A 12,875-nucleotide genomic window follows, 5' to 3' on the forward strand; every position below is an offset into this window, starting at 1 on the left:
GCTTAAGATCCTAGTAACAACTGAACCGATTGTGCTCTACTCTTCGGGGAATATACCTACTGGTCCTGTGATGGTTTTAAGCTATTTTCTTGGGGGTTGAGACACCCCCAAACAAATCTTTGCAAAACTATAATTCAAAAAATTTCCCCTCCCCCTCCATTTTTTTTCTTTTAAAATCTAAATTACGAAAAATTAGATTGATTAAACCTCTAGGGGGGAAAAGCCCCTAGAGGCTAGGGGCGAAGCCGCTAGTCCTATAATATAAAGTAAGAAGTATTTTTTTGTGAAGCTATAGATAAATTTTCGAGAAGCTTTATAAAAAAACGTAGGATGGTTTTAAACTATTTTCTCGTATTTATTCGAATCCGGTGGACAGGAACCGGTTTTCATCCATACGAAAAAACTATGTCTAGCATCGTATTATATCCAGCTTTCTACGAATATAAAAATGTACAATCATAAGATTAAAACCAGTTTTTTTAGCCCGTGCCTACGGCACCTAGGGGCTAAAAAACTGGTTTTAATCTTATAATTGTACATTCTATATCCGCGGAAAGCCGTTTATAATACGATGCGAGAAATAACTATTCCTGACCTTCCTAGAGTGAAGCAACTAGTTCTTTATTATTTTAACATAATTTAGACGTTTTTATGTATGTTAAGCTATAAAAATTGGAAAGAATTTTAATGAATATAATATATTTGAAATCTGCATAAAAGTTTAAGGAATTTTTATAAAATTCGTTTTTTTGTATAATTCTTTATCTATAAGCGCAAATACAAATTAAGTTAAATAACTTTGACATCTGTGATTGGTGGATTGAAAACTATCTGCGCCCTGATTGGAGAAGCTTAAGTGACGTACATCATTTAACCAATTAGAGCGCACGTAGTTTCCAATCCACCTATCCTATTGGTCAAAATTTATTAACTTAAATTGGATTTGCGCTTTTAAATAATGAATTAAATAAAAAACGAATTTTATAAAAAAAATCCTTAAAATTTTATGCAGATTTAAAATCTATTTTATTCATTAAAATTCTTTCCAATTTTTATAGCTGAATGTATGTAGCAAAGGGTCCCTAAAATTAATATGTGAGTAAAATAAGTTGTGCTTTTGATGAAAGCTTTGTATATAAGCCTTGGTTGGTTTAGTCCTTTAATTTTATACAAATTTATATTTGAGTTGTTAAAAGCGATGCCTTTTCTATTTAAGTTCAGTCCATACTGGAATACTCAGATAGTTAATAAGGCATGTTAGAATCGTTCTATCAATTTCCAACCTTGCATAAAGATTTTGTATCATTGACAGGAAGGGAGGGGCATTGGACGCTTAATTACCAAAAGTTTTATAATTATATGCTCTCTTTATTTATTGGCTGAGAAACTTCATGAATAATTCATAACTAGCAATCTTTCAAATATTCTACCAAATTTTTATCTACAGAATGTGTAATTTTGTTTATTATAATTGGGATGGACATCCTTTTATGGTCCATTGTCGATCTCTGGATCCCTGAAAATTAGTTTTAGACAGAATTTTGACAGACAGACTGTACAAAGTTTTAGAGTTTAAGCGATTGGCTTCAAAAAAAGAAGACAACTTTAAGGATATCTTAAGTTTATTTCTAAATAACCTACTAAATATATATTTATAAGACATATAAAGTCTAAAATCTACATATTATACATTTATTATATGAGGAAAATCTCACAAAACTGTCAAAATTAATATAAATACATTTAATATTGTTTATACATGTAATAATACTATTTTTTTTGTATTTCATAGGCTTTACATATACTTTATAAGGTAAGGTTAGGAAAAAGATAAAAAAAATAAGTTTGTTAGGAAAAAGATAAATAAAATAAAAGTTTAAGCCGTTTAGATTCATTAAAATTAGGTTTTTAAAATTATTTAGACTTGTTTAATTAAATATTTGTTTATATTTACGTTTCGTCTGTAAAATTACAAAAAAAACTTAAATGTTCAAAGTAAAAATTGTAAAAGTTTTCCGAAAATTGTTGAAATTTTTGATTATGTAATTAAAATAATTATCAACCATCAAAAGAGATTCAAATATTTGTTGCAGAGTTTATAAATTTTTACATGAAATTTCAATTTTAAACTAATTACTTTTGATGGTTGTGGATTTTAATTGTCTACAGTTTGCTTGTGTGTCTCAACTTATTTAGGATTTGTTTAGAAAAAAAGAGGTAAAATAAATGAATTTATTTTGATAAGTTTCTTCTTTTAATAAGACAGTATAAATAAGTAATTTATGAAAAGATCTTAAATACCATATTAGCCACACAAGAGAAAAGTAGTCAATTTAAATCCCCATACTGTTTCAAGCACAGTTTTAACTAGAAAATACTGTCTGTATACATTTAATAAGGATCGGTAACCGAGCTATTTGTAGATTTTAGAGGGCATCAACCGATAAATCTTAATTTAGCTGCTGAATTAGATGAATCTGCTCGGCTAAATTTTGCTAACCTGCCGCCGCGGATCTGCCGAGCCTTGAATATAAATTTTATGTAGAAAGATTTTAAGTATATTTTGTACACATTATTATTTGAATTGTCGTTACATAAATTTTTATAATTTACATTACATATTATATTTAATTACAAAATTAAAAATTTGTAGCCTATCTTTTGAATTTTAATATAGCTAATGCTATAGCTTTAATCTCATTTAATTAAAATTGCCTAATACAATTCTTTAAAATATATGTAATTATGTAAAGTAAATACATACCTATGCAATTACAGAATTGATAAAAATAAAATAAAAATGAGTTAAACATATAATAATACTAACTTTGTCTAAATAAGGGTCTTTTTTATAAGCTATACTTTAACAAGCACAAATAATATTAAAGCAAAAAAAATCCGCCACCACAAGTAAAATATTAATCAATACAACAATAAATATATTTTTATACTAAAACGGGATCATTTAATTAAAATTAAAAGTTAAAAAAATTCTTAAAACAATTTAAGCGAAGCAAACAAAGATTTTAGAATAAATATATTTAACTCATAATATTGCACAAGAGAAAAATACTCTTTAAATGAAAAAATGATAGTAAAATTTTTATCTTAAGCTTTTCTAAAATCTTTGCCTACAATTTGAAAAATGTTGGTTAGACTAAGATAAATCCCCCAAAACAGCCAAATTTTCGAATTAGTTGTTTGTTGTTTGAGGCTGTTTTTTAAAAGACTTATTTTGTTTACAAACAAGAAAGATTCTTCTTTAATTTAACATCTTTTCTAAGGATAATGTCGTGTTTTTGTTGAATATTGACGTCGTTATTTTGGATGATGTCTTCTTTGTTTTTGTTGAATGAGAAAGTAGGAAATGATGGCTTTATATCATAATCCCTGTACAATATAGATAATTACAATTATTAAATAGACTATAAAAGTTGGAAAGATTTTTAATCAATATAATAGATTTGAAATCTGCATAAAATTTTAAGGATTTTTTATAAAATTCGTTTTTTATATAATTCTTTATTTAAAGGCGCAAATACGATTTAAGTTAATAAATTTTGACCAATAGGATAGCTGGATTGGAAACTACCTACGCTCTAATTGGTTGAATGATGTACGTCACTTAAGCTTCTCCAATCAGAGCGCAGATAGTTTTCAATCCACCAATCACAGATCTCAAAATTATTTAACTTAATTTGTATTTGCGCCTTTAAATAAAGAATTAGGTATATAAAAAACTAATTTTATAAAAAATCCTTAAAATTTTATGCAGAATTCAAATCTATTATATTGATTAAAACTCTTTCCAACTTTTATAGTCTATTATTAAAGCCATTTTTATTTAAACTTTACATTAATTAGTAACTCAATCCATTCTGTGATATATCCTAAATGTATTTATGTGTAAATTAGAATCTCTAAAACAGCATCTTCAATAATTTGGCATATAATATAAGTGGAATGATGTCTGTCTGTCTGTCCGTCCGTTCTTCCCGCTAGAAATTACCCAATAGTCTTGTGATGGTTTTAATCTATTTTTATGCATCCTAATACAAAATCAAAAGTTTAAAATATCTGTATCTATGATTCTAAATTATCTATATTCCTGAATGCAGTGTCCCCTATGTTGATCAGGCAGAAATGGTTGCGCCCCTATGGAATCCCTTTGTTCTTGTCCTGCCTATGGTTGTACAAATATGAGAATAGGTTGATCATATAGAGAAAAGTCAAAGTAGCTTAAAATTATTTGGTGATTCTATTTTTAGAGATTATTTTGTCTCCATAAATTTGCATTGTAGGGATCCTAGGCAATAGACGATAAATTATGATACAAACAAAATACTCCTTCAGTAGATTAAAACTATTGGTTAAAAAGTGAAGGGCAATTTAATTTTATCCCAACGATTCAGAGAACGTGATTATATAACTGTATTATTTGTACATTCCTGGTCCCCCGGGGAGATGTTGAATCAGGATAATATTTCTAGAGTGACAGTTCCCTCGCAGCTCTTGAGAATGTCGACAGCCTCCTGGTGGGTCAGACCCTCCAAGCTTCGTCCATTTACAGCCTAAATTGAAACACGATAAAATAAATTAGAAATAAATGAGTGAAATTCTTACCTATGCATTAAGATATATAAGTTGGAAAGAATTTTAATGTTAGAGGGAGATTTGAAATCTGCATCAAATTTTAAGGATTTTTATAAAATTCGTTTTTTTGTATAATTCTTTATCTAAAAGCGGAAATACAATTTAAGTTAATTAATTTTGACATCTCGTGATTGGTGGATTGAAAATTATCTGCCTAAGCCTTCTCTGATTGGAGAAGCCTAAGTGTCGCACATCATTCAATTAATTAGAGCGCAGGTAGTTTCCAAGCCACCTATCCTATTGGTCAAAATTTATGAACTTTAATTTTATTTCCGCTTTCAGATAAAGAATTATACAAAAACGAATTTTATAAAAAATCCTTAAAATTTGATGCAGATTTCAAATCTCCCTCTAACATTAAAATTCCTTCCAACTTACATATCCTACTATGCATAAGTAAGCCCCAGTTCAAACCCTAAATGGCTACCCGCTTAACTAACCCAAGGTATTAAAGAAACAAACGAAAAACTAGCATCCACCCTATTTAGTCCAAAAATATAAGGACAAATTAAATTCTAATATATTTTCAGCTTCATTTTAGGTGGAAAATATATTCACATGCAATATCACTACTAAAGAGTACATAGGGGGGTAGCAAACCTGATTTTAAAGTTTTTTATTTTCATATTATTATTCGCGAAAAAACTATGCTATAAATAACTAATTATTACCTGGATCTGATCACCACGCTTGAGTCCGCCGTGGTCCGCAGCTGCCCCCTTGTCGAAGACAGTCTTGACAAAGATTGGCATGTCACCGTGGGGGGATCCGAACCCGCCGACTATGGAGAATCCAAGATTATGTTGGCCTCTGAAAATAAAAATAATAGTTAATTTTAACATTTTTCCTAACAAGCCTTCTTCCAAAAGGATTAGGTAGTTCCAGGACAAACGCAGGAATCCCAAACGTCGGAGTGGACAAACGCAGGAGTGTTAAAAATATCAATTTTATAAAGTAATTCTATACAGATTAGGTTAGGTTAAGATATAAATGAACAAATAAGCACCCCGCAGGGGTTAGGCATTTAAAAAAACCTATAAGATGGGCTAAAATAGGTTAGGTTATGTTAAGTGTCCACTCCGACGTTTGGGACTTCTGCTCTTGTCGTAGGATCGATTAGGTAGTTTCTTTTATAATTCTTGTCATTTTATCATTAAACTTAACATTCATCAATAAGGGTTTAACATACATAGATTAGAGTAGCTTTGATTTCAAAAACTTAATTTTACTTAAATTTAACAACAATGTTTGTAAAACTTATAACCAAATATAAATTATATATTACTGCCCAATTTAAAGCTTAACCTAACTTAAATTCTACAAAAATATGAATATAACTTATAGGCAAACATTGATTTTAGAGTATCTATGTTTAGAAAAACTTAATTTAACTTAAATTGTACAATAATGTTGGTATAATTTATAAACAAATTGACAGTATAACCAATGCATTGCATTCTTATATGCATAAGAGATTAATTAGAGTGGTAAGAGTGTGGGTGGGGAGGGGTTAAATAAGGGGGGGGGGGGGTTAATGCAACCATCTTGTAATCAATGTATAAATGGCACTTAGAATTCGAATTTCGATCTGAAATTCTGCATGAGTAATCCTTGGTAGGTCTATTTTCCCTAAATCGAACAAAAAATTGAAGAAGTAACGGCTAACGGCTAAGCCGTTTAGCCGTTTTTTGGCTATTTTTAGGGCAAATCTGTCATAAATTACACAGGAATCAACTATTTGAAACATTTTTTTGCTTTAAATCATGTGAAATGATACAAAAAAACATTTTTTTAGATTTCTAATACCAGCAACTATCGGCTAGAACCGTTTGAAAACGTTTTGGATCAGCAAAGAGTGTTATGAGGAGATAGGTTTCATGATGGTTTTGCCTCGAAAAAAGCCAAAACATGGCTAAAGGGCTGAGCCGCCAGCTGTTAGCCGTTACTTTTCCAACTTTTTGTTCGATCTAGGGAAAATAGACCTACCAAGGATTACTCATGCAAAGTTTCAGATCGAAATTCAAATTCTAAGTGCCATTTATACATTAATTACGAGATGGTTGCATTAACCCCCCCCCCCCTTATAAAGTATACTGCCTATCAAAGTTGATAAAATTTGTTAGATAAAAAAATAGATGAAAGTATTGGATCTTGATTAGGATGTACAAAGTAACAGTCCAAACATTTCTACAAATAATTTTAGGTCGCATAAGGGACAATTCGGGTTACTTTTTACGGATGTAAATAAACAAATATACACAATATTTATTATTTTCCTACCTACTTAAGATTTCTAAATAAAATATCTTTTGGTCAATATGACCAAGTTGTAAATGTACTAACATCATACACACAGAAACATCCACACACACACACACACACTCAAAAGAGCATTGCATAAAACAAAATTAGCTATTAGAGTTGCATTTTTTCTATCTCGTTTCATGTGTAGCTTCTATATCTATGTGTCAAAAATATATTTTCTAGTTAGATCGTATTATATGAAATGAAATGAAATGAAATATTTATTTTATGACACATACAAAAAAATATATATACATTACATGGTATAATCACAAACAAACAATAAAATTGATCATGATTACTTATAGTTTAATAATAAAGATAATAGTATTCACATTCAAAATTCGTGTCAAAGGACTAATTAATCTCTCTCGAGGTAATATTAAGTAGCCTTTGCAGATAAGAAAAAAATGATAAAAAAAATATAATAGATAACATGAAGCTTAATTATTTAAAATAAGAACTTACGCATTATATATGATGGGGATTATAATGTGGAATTGTAAGGAAGGGAATTGGAGGGGAAAGTAACATGGTGTGTGTTTGTAATATTGACTATAAACATTTATAATTACTATGAGGGGTAAATCAGTGAAGACTTGTAGAACAGACAGAACAAATGTTTTACATTCTTAGGTGGCAAGAACGGCAAAGAAGTCTATAACATGTTATGTCTATTTTTGCTAGAAGGCATTTTTTAGCTTACTCTTAAATTGATTTAGGTTTAAGGCATTTTTTATATTATCACGTTCGTCAAAACTGTTCCATATCTTTGGAAATGAACAAATAGGAAGCCTCTCTACTAAGTTAATTCGAGAAAAGGGGACAGTTAAATTATTATTGTTTTTCAAAACGAAGTTACCATTTAATTCACCTCGTCTAGGCCACATGATATTATTAAAAGACCTTGGCAACAAATTATTTTTGTACTCATACATAAATTTTAGTTTGAAGTAATGAGCTAGAGATTCAAAGGGTAAAATATTGAGATTTTTAAATAAAGGACTAGAATGGCTATAGTAGGTTGCTTGCTTAATACATCTCACAGCCATTTTTTGTTTAGTGATTATGCCAGTAAGATTTGTGGGTGATGCACATGAGTAGATAAGGATTCCATAAACTAAATGACAATGAAAAATAGAGTAATATAGAGCTTTGAGAGCTTTTTCAGTGAGTAGACCTTGACATTTTCGGAGACAAAATAATGATTTAGAGAGCTTTTTGTTTAATTCATTTATATGAACCTTAAAATTCAAGGCTGGATCCAAATAAATACCCAAGAATTTTATAGCTGGAATATCACTTTCATGGTTGACAAAGTCAATTCTATGTCTAAGTAAAGGGTTAAAATAACAAAATAAAAATCATGAAATCAATACCTTGGGATTAACAAAACTAGAATCAATCTTTTAATTTTATGTTCCCAAAAAATTTTAATACTATAGCTTACGCCATTAGATTCTTTAAATCTCAGAGGGGGACAAAAAAGACACACATAAATGATATCTTTATTTTTTCAAAATTATTATTTTTATCTCCCAAAGGGGGAATTTGTTTTATGGACAAGTTAATCCTTGTTTCACTTGAATTGATAAAGTTGGTCCTATTAAACAAGAATTAGAGTGTGCATTCCCAACCTTTAATTTTACTAAACAAAATATAGCAATTTTTTAACAAATTGATTAAAAAGTTATTGTACCTAAATAGGATTGATTGTTTTGTGCAAAGTCTCTAATGTTGTAAGAAAGCCAAATATTGGCCTCTGGGCGAGTTTAAGGCTATTTTATATTCAAAAAGCATTTGCATTGTAAGAGCAACTGTACATTTAATTAGGTTTTAGTATCTAGTTTTTAAATCCTTGACAAGAGGATGACAACATAGACATTTTAAAAGCTATACAACCGCAATAAAGGCAAACCGTGTTATTATTAAGACGTACCTAATGCTGCTTTTTTAGATCCTCAACAATAATAGTAATAATAAGATGTAATGCTTTGGCCAAAAACAGGCGAAACTTTTAACAACTTAAAAAGGTCCTTCATTGGTCGCAGCAATAGTTGAAATGTAATGACGGTCTAGCTATACATTTTTATCAACTATCTTGAGAACTTTGATCAGGTATATGCGTTATAATAAGAGAAAATATCTTAACTATTCACCATTGGATAATATGATAGCAACCTGGTCTTTAAAACCCAAATTTCTTAATCTGTCCACCTCTGATGAAAATTTGATGAACTGCAAAACTTTAAAATTAGCAGGAAGGACTTATAAATAGGATGTTAAAAAAGGGAAAAGTAGGTTTCGAGTAAAATCCGTAAAGGTTGTGTGTTTTAAGTTAAAAATAGTAGTAGAACAAAAACTATTTTTTTAACTCTTAAAAAAAATTGTTGTCTATTGTTCTTTTCAATAAGAAATACACATATTTAGTGAATATTATCGTTCTACTACTTACTTAAGCCGTCTGTTGAGCCAGAAATTTCTTTTGAAGAATTTTTTGAAAGAAATGAAAATGATCCAATTTTTGACCCTTTTAAATTATCGCTAGAAGATAAATTAAATCTTGAGTCACCTATTCAAATGTCTGAACTTGAAACCGTGCTTAAAAATGCTAATTTAAATGCTGCTGTTGGTTTAGATGGCATACCTATGGCGTCAATTAAACATTTTTGGGATTTAATTAAAGATACAATGTTACATGGTTTTAACTATATGGCTAATAAAGGGGAGTTAAGAGGTATGATGAATATAAGTAGAAGCAATTTGATTCCAAAGGGTGGAGATAAAGATCTTTCGAATATTAAAAATTGGCGTAGCATTGGTATACTTACATCTCCTTATAAACTATATAGTGGAGTTATAAATTTAAGATTAAAAACTGTTGTAGATTCCATAATACACAATGCTCAGAAAGCTTATTCCGATCAGTATTTTATACAAGAATGTTTAATAAATGTATATGAACTGCTTTCAAAATCAAACTCCACAAATTCTCCTTTAGCAAGTCTAATAATTGATTTTTCGAGGGCATTTGATACAATAGGAAATACCTACTTACAATCTGTATTGCATTTCTCTAATTTTGGTCCAAAATTTATTTTAATGGTATCTTCTACTTTTAAAAACCGAAAATCTTGTATCTTGACTGATTGCGGTTTAACACAAAATTTTGAAAATAAAATAGGTATTATTCAAGGAGACCTTCCATCTCCAAATTTATTTAAAATTGCAATAAACCCACTCGTTATAAAATTATGTCTAACAAACACTCTTAAAATTCCAAATTCAATTCCTTACAATTTTAACAGAGATGAAAATAAAGTAAATGTAGCAAGTGGTTTTGCAGACGATATGCAAAACTTCATGGAAGTAAAGGCAGAATCTCTCCAAAAATGTTATGATATTTTGACCAGCTTTGGAAAATTATCAAACCTTAAAGTTAACAACTCTAAGACTCAAATTATAATAACTGGTGGGTTACCTTCTTTAGATTTTATAAGAAAAGTTGAGGAACTGAATTTTGAAATTTCAGATAATTTCACAATTTTAGGTCTAAGCTTGCACAAATCTTTAAATGACACTAATTTAATTTGGGACAAAATATTGGCAAAAGTTGTAAAATTGCGCAATTTTTGGAATTTATTCAATCTTAGTATTCCTGGAAGGGTTTCTATTATAAAAACATATTTTTATTCACAATTATCATATCTAGGTTCAATTTTCGAACCAACAGACCAATTTTTAGCAGACTTTGAAAAGTGTGTTGTAGGCTTTCTAAAACAAGGGGGAAGGATTGCAAAGGATAGAATTTTTCTTGACTGTAGCAAGGGTGGGCTTGGCCTGCCTAACCCAAAAGAATTTCTCACTAGTCTTAAAGTTAGCATTTTTTTAAAAGGTCTTAAGGCAAATGATTCATGGGGTAAAGAATTGAGACAATATCTTGCAGATCCCGAAAACCCTTTGTCTATACAAATTGATAAAATTATTCCAGAATCTAACCCAATTTTGTACAATCTAGTTAAAGCTTTTTTACGTTTTTGTGATTATTATTGGAAATTTAGTGGAAACATTCTCGCTGCCCAAGTTGTTAATAATCATTTATTCACGGATAATCAAGGAAATATGATCAATAACAACTTCTTCACAATAAACTCATGGTTAAGGTATGGTAATGAACTAAAAAATCTTACCTTAAGTAATTTTATCTCAAACTTTGGCAATGTTTTAAATTATGATGAATTTTGCAGGAAATCTTCCTGTTATGTAACCCCAAATGAATTAATAAGAATGAAACATAATCTAAGAGTATTTTTAAATAGGTGTAAAACAAAATTTTCTCAAAAATCTGTTTCAATATTAGTCTTTATTTCAAAGCCCAATTTGAGAGCAAAAGTTTTTAGATACTTCTTAGATATATCCAAATCTATGTTAACTAATTGTCAACCCGTTAAAACTAGAAATATGTGGCTCAGTAATGAAATAGATATAAATAGAGAATCAAGGTTTATGTGCATGTGGCGATTATCCTATCTACCCATGAACATAAGAGACTTTGCTTTTAAATTATCTAACAATCTTCTTCATTTTAATGCAAATTTATCAAAATTTAGTGACACTAGTCCAGCATGTACACTAAGTGCAGTCAATATTCTCTAAAATGGCTATAACATTTGGAATGATTGTGCAGCTATTACCTTTTATGATACAAATAAGGATTTTAATTGCCAATTATCTGAAAAGTTTATATCCTTGAGCTAAATTTTTTTTTTAATTTTATAACTCTGCTAACCCTAAATCTTCATGCGGTTTTTAATATCTTTGTTATGATTCAATCCACGCATATAACGATTGCTTTAATCGTTTTCCAGGTCCCATAACTGTGCTGCTAGACCTTTATTTTTTAAAAATCGGTTCAGAAATAAGGATTTTAGAAGCTATAATATTAGAATATTAGTTGTTTGATCCTTATCCTATTGGGGAGTCTGATGGAGGTCAGGAACAAAGCCTAAAACCAACCCTAAGACATTTATAAACCTTCCCTTAAAAGTGTAACCAAATTGGAACAGTATTAGCAAGCTGTTTTCGTTATCGGCCGGCCGGAAATCGGCCGACTTCGGCCGGATGTTCATCGGCCCAAATTTTCTTCATGTTAAGTTTAAAAATATCGTATTCGGCTATTCCTCAGCCGATTTAGTCGTCTAAGGTGGCAAAAAAATACTCCTGGTCGTAATAAATTCAAATCCGTTGACCAATCTAAAATCCGTCCACTGGTTGTCGCGTAACGATGTTTTTAAAGTTGTAGACATGATAATAATTGCATAAAATAGAAGTAAAATTTAAAAATACCGTAGCCGGTTATTCCTTGGCCGATTTAGTCGGCCAAGGTGGCAAAAAAATAGTCCTGGTCGTAATAAATTCAAATCCGTTGACCAATCTAAAATCCGTCCACTGGTTGTCGCGTAACGGTGATTTTAAAGTTGTAGACATGATAATAATTGCATAAAATAGAAGTAAAATTTAAAAATACCGTAGCCGGTTATTCCTTGGCCGATTTAGTCGGCCAAGGTGGCAAAAAAATAGTCCTGGTCGTAATAAATTCAAATCCGTTGACCAATCTAAAATCCGTCCACTGGTTGTCGCGTAACGGTGATTTTAAAGTTGTAGACATGATAATAATTGCATAAAATAGAAGTAAAGTTTAAAAATACCGTAGCCGGTTATTCCTTGGCCGATTTAGTCGGCCAAAGTGGCAAAAAAATAGTCCTGGTCGTAATAAATTCAAATCCGTTGACCCATTTAAAATCCGTCCACTGGTTGTCGCGTAACGATGTTTTTAAAGTTGTAGACATGATAATAATTGCATAAAATAGAAGTAAAATTTAAAAATACCGTAGCCGGTTATTCCTTGGCCGATTTAG

At 30.0% G+C, this 12,875-nt stretch overlaps 1 protein-coding gene across 1 annotated transcript in view; it reads right to left on the reverse strand.

Annotated features, from left to right (window-relative positions):
- Nucleotides 1-1,604: 1,604 nt before the first annotated feature.
- Nucleotides 1,605-12,875, reverse strand: part of LOC145304402 (multiple PDZ domain protein-like) — an 88,914-nt gene continuing 77,643 nt past the window's right edge. Inside the window, exons 24-27 of the mRNA XM_080146288.1 lie at nt 5,325-5,463; nt 4,448-4,571; nt 4,108-4,182; nt 1,605-3,389 (exon numbers count right to left, since the gene is read on the reverse strand). Of these exons, the coding sequence (XP_080002414.1) occupies nt 4,473-4,571; nt 5,325-5,463 (238 nt within the window). The 3' untranslated portion in view covers nt 1,605-3,389; nt 4,108-4,182; nt 4,448-4,472. The remainder of the gene's footprint in view (nt 3,390-4,107; nt 4,183-4,447; nt 4,572-5,324; nt 5,464-12,875) is intronic.

This window comes from Acartia tonsa, chromosome 2 (assembly GCF_053477335.1).
Source record: "Acartia tonsa isolate MP-2025a chromosome 2, ASM5347733v1, whole genome shotgun sequence".
Lineage (NCBI taxonomy): Eukaryota > Metazoa > Arthropoda > Copepoda > Calanoida > Acartiidae > Acartia > Acartia tonsa.